This window comes from Zea mays, chromosome 6, assembly GCF_902167145.1.
Source record: "Zea mays cultivar B73 chromosome 6, Zm-B73-REFERENCE-NAM-5.0, whole genome shotgun sequence".
Lineage (NCBI taxonomy): Eukaryota > Viridiplantae > Streptophyta > Magnoliopsida > Poales > Poaceae > Zea > Zea mays.
Window position 1 is genome coordinate 118,782,598 of NC_050101.1, and position 4,287 is coordinate 118,786,884.

General features: G+C 54.0%; 1 protein-coding gene across 1 annotated transcript; it reads right to left on the minus strand.

Annotated features, from left to right (window-relative positions):
• Window positions 1–1,535: 1,535 nt before the first annotated feature.
• Window positions 1,536–3,405, minus strand: LOC100217090 (putative cytochrome P450 superfamily protein). Its single transcript, NM_001143459.1, has 3 exons — window positions 3,119–3,405; window positions 2,155–3,020; window positions 1,536–2,038 (listed from the first exon to the last, which is right to left on the minus strand). Exons 1-3 carry the CDS (start codon window positions 3,399–3,401, stop codon window positions 1,607–1,609), a joined length of 1,581 nt encoding a protein of 526 aa, NP_001136931.1. The 5' UTR covers window positions 3,402–3,405; the 3' UTR covers window positions 1,536–1,606.
• Between the last annotated feature and the right edge of the window lie 882 nt (window positions 3,406–4,287).

Sequence of the window (4,287 nt, forward strand, 5' to 3'; positions counted from 1 at the left end):
GCGATGTGGAAGCTCCTCCGAAGCCGAGGTCGAGTCTGTCTTCCGTGGCCGAGGTCGAGTCCGAGCCCCTGGGTCGGGCGAGGCGGAGGCCGTCGGCTGAGGCCAGGGCGGAGTCCGAGCCCTGGGGTCGGGCGAAGCGGAGTTCGTCGTCTTCTGGGGCTGAGTCCGAGTCCGAGCCCTGGGTCGGGCGGAGCGGAGTTCGCCGTCTTCCGGGACTTAGCCCGAGTCCGAGCCCTGGGTCGGGCGGAGCGGAGTTCGTCGTCTTCCGGGACTTAGCCCGAGTCTGAGCCCTGGGTCGGGCGGAGCGGAGTTTGCCGTCTTCCGGGACTTAGCCCGAGTCCGAGCCCTGGGTCGGGCGGAGCGGAGTTCGCCGTCTTCCGGGACATAGCCCGAGTCCGAGCCCTGGGTCGGGCGGAGCGGAGTTCGCCGTCTTCCGGGACTTAGCCCGAGTCCGAGCCCTGGGTCGGGCGGAGCGGAGTTCGCCGTCTTCCGGGACTTAGCCCGAGTCCGAGCCCTGGGTCGGGCGGAGCGGAGTTTCCTATGGTGCCTTCGGCAGGGCCTGACTGCCTGTCAGTCTCACTCTGTCAAGTGGCACTGCAGTCGGAGTGGCGCAGGCGGCGCTGTCCTTCTGTCAGGCCGGTCAGTGGAGCGGCGAAGTGACGGCGGTCACTTCGGCTCTGCCGGGGGGCGCGCGTCAGGATAAAGGTGTCAGGCCACCTTTGCATTTAAGGCTCCTACGATTTGGTCGGTCGGTGCGGCGATTTAGTCAGGGTTGCTTCTTGGCGAAGGCAGGGCCTCGGGCGAGCCGGAAATATGTTCGCCGTTGGAGGGGGGCCTCGGGCGAGACGGAAATCCTCCGGGGTCGGCTGCCCTTGTCCGAGGCTAGGCTCGGGCGAGGCGTGATCGAGTCGCTCGAATGGACTGATCCCTGACTTAGTCGCACCCATCAGGCCTTTGCAGCTTTATGCTGATGGGGGTTACCAGCTGAGAATTAGGAGTCTTGAGGGTACCCCTAATTATGGTCCCCGACACATGCGATAGTGAATTGTGATTTTGTTATGATTTTAAACATAATAAATTCACTTTATAATGGTATAAATGTTCAAGTTTTAAAATTATATGTATAATCTTAAAGATTTTTTTTGTATTTTTGAGCTATTAAAGTGAAACAATGATTAGGTTGGCACAAGCACTATTAGGTGCTAGAGCCGTATAGTGCCGACACGGCACGATCATGCACTATAGTGTAGTGCATGTGCCGATAGTTAGGTACTAGTAGTCTAGTACTGACACGACACGGAACAACACGATTAATAATAGTGTCTAATAGTACCGTAACTAATAGTGCCTGGCCCGTTTGACTAACTATAATTGTAGGAGAGACAGATTAGTCCCACTGTGAAATACGATAACGAAACTGAGGAAACACACTGCAGAGGACAACCGAACTGAGGAAACACAGTGCAGATGAGGATAAAAGCGGAAAAGCCCAATTATTGACTTGGCAGGTCACAACTCTCACAGATGAACGTTGTATGAAATTTATACTCCTACTTTTAGTTCAAATGGAAGCTGTGACAACGGTGGCTTCTGATCCTCTCTTCTACTACAGATCCAATAGCTTGAGCACGACGGGGAGCCCCTTGGACGGCTGCAGCGTCAAAAAGTCGGCCGGTGCATGCACGTACTCCGGCGCCACCTCAAACGCGAAACGCCGCAGGATGAGCGCCAGCGTGGCCTTGGCCTCCAGCATCGCGAAGTCCTGCCCGATGCACGACCGAGGGCCCAGGGAGAAGGACAGCAGCGCGTTCGGGTGCGCCGCCACCCTGCCCACGCCGTCCCGGAACCGGAGCGGGTTGAAGTCGCCGGCGTCCGCGCCCCACACCTCCTCGTCGCGGTGAAGCATCGCGATCGGGATCAACAGGATGGTGGCCTTGGGCACCTTCACGCCGCAGAGGTCCGCGTCCGCCGTTGCCTGCCTTGCGATGATCGTCGCCCCGCCGTACAGCCGGACTGTCTCGTACAGCACCATCGTCACCTGCGAAACCACATATATAACAACATGGCCGTGCCGTGACCGTGACGCACGCTCGCCGGCAGCTGTCACCGTGCTGCCTAGCTAGATTAAGCTTAAGGTGTATCGAGGAGGCTCACGAGCTTGAGCTTGTTGAGGGCATCGCCGTGGAGGAGCACCTCGGCGCCGCCGCACTCCCGGATCACCTCCTCCCTGAGCCGCTGCTGCCACTCAGGGTGCGTGCCGAGGAGGAACGTGGCCCAGGCGAGGAGCTGCGAGGTCGTGTTGTGGCCGGCGAAAAAGAAGGTCTTGCACTCTTCGATGATCTCGTCCATGCTCATGGCCTGCTGCGGACTCTTGCCGTCGCCGCCGCCATTATTGGCCTCCAACATGAGGCCGAGCAGGTCGGTACCGTAACCCCTCGCCTCCTGTGCGGCAGCTAGGCGCTCGTCGATGATGGCCATGAGCGTGCCCCGCACCGTGCGCTCGAGCTGCCACCGGCGCGCGTTGGCCTTGGTGGGCAGGTACTGCATGCCCGGCACACGCGCGCTGTTCAAGGAGGCGAAGGCGATGGACTGGAGCTCCCGCTGCGCCAGGAACGCCGCCTTCCCCTGTCGGTAGCTGCTGCCGAATGCAGTGTGCGAGATCACGTCGGCGGTGAGCTCCGTGAACTGCTGCGCCACCTCCACTGTCACCTCCTCCTCCCCTCTCGCCACGGCGAGCGCCTCCCACGCCCGGATCACCTCCGCCGCGCACGCGACCATCGACCCCGTCATCGACTTGAGCTTGTCCATGGCGAACGCCGGGTGCACGACGCGGCGGTGGCGCGACCAGTACTCGCCGTCGGAGAAGACGAGGCCCCTCCCAAGCAGAGACAGTATAATGGGGCCCGGGTCCGTCTTGCCGTACAACCCGGTCTTGTCAAAGAGGACCCGCTTCACCATGTCATAGCGTCCCACGAACAGCGCCGGAGTAGTCAAGCCGGACCACGTCAGGAACACCTTGCCTGAACAACAAGAGCCAACCGTTTCATTTATCACGATGACAGCCAAAAACCTGTCAGAATTCGAAACTCTTGCTCCATTATTTGCATGTATTGCGCACCATAGAGTGACATCCACGCGCGGTACTGCGGCATCACGAGCGGGATGAAGTCGTGGGAGCTCAGGTCCAGCGTGTCGCCGCTCGTCGCCGCCCGCATCGCCATGGCCTCTTTGCTGTTGCCCGTGAAGAGCCGATACGGCGGCCCGCGGATGCCCTGCCGCGTGAACGCTCTTGCGACGGTGTACGGCCGCCACACCAGGCGCACCACCAGCACTGTCCATAGCCTCGTGACCACCACCACGCCGAGGGCGGCGGCGACTAGCGCTACACCTCTGGTGCCCATGTCGACCAACAGGATACAATCATGTGTGTGTATATACATAATACATTTATACATATTTAATTATATATGATATATAGAGAGATATATTATAGATAGATAGATATAGGTATATATATATATAGTTCTAGATCTATATCTATATATTAAAGAATTTCTATTATATATTTTCTACGCTAACTTAATCTATTATTATTTCTACCTTTCTATTTGTCTGTCGCGTCTTACGCTCCGACAACACAACCGTATTTGATTTTGTTTTTATTATCTCTGACCTCTTTTTTATTTGTTTAAATATGGAATTAGACATATGAACAGAAATATAAATAATAGACATATAAAAACAAACATACAAATATGGAAATAGAAATAAGGATATAAAGATGGATAACAATAATCTATATCAATATCTCTAATATTAGAGAATTAAGAAATTCTTTTGGCTAACTTTTTATTTATCAAAATAAAGGTTTTAAATAGCCGGTTGTAGCGGCCGATATATCTAGATATTTACACTTTTGAGAAGGCTCAGGATAAATTCCTTATCCCGCTATTTAAAACACCATTTAAAACGATCAAAATGCTTTAGGGGCTCTATCTATCTTTCTCTATACCTAACTCCTCTAATACACTATAACAATATATTCTCTTCCTAATATTAAAGGCCAAAGTATTTCTTCCAAATCAATTTTATTCCTATAATAACACCATCTTACCACTAGTACAACCTACGTTAAGGGCATATGCAACCCAACGCTGGTTCGGTTTTCCAAGTACAAAAAACAGCTAAGAGACTGCATATGGTACAACCCTGAGACTTTATATCATAAATACAATTAAGAGACAACATATATGGAGAGTGGTGAAGAGATAGGCTCTTTGCGGAAAG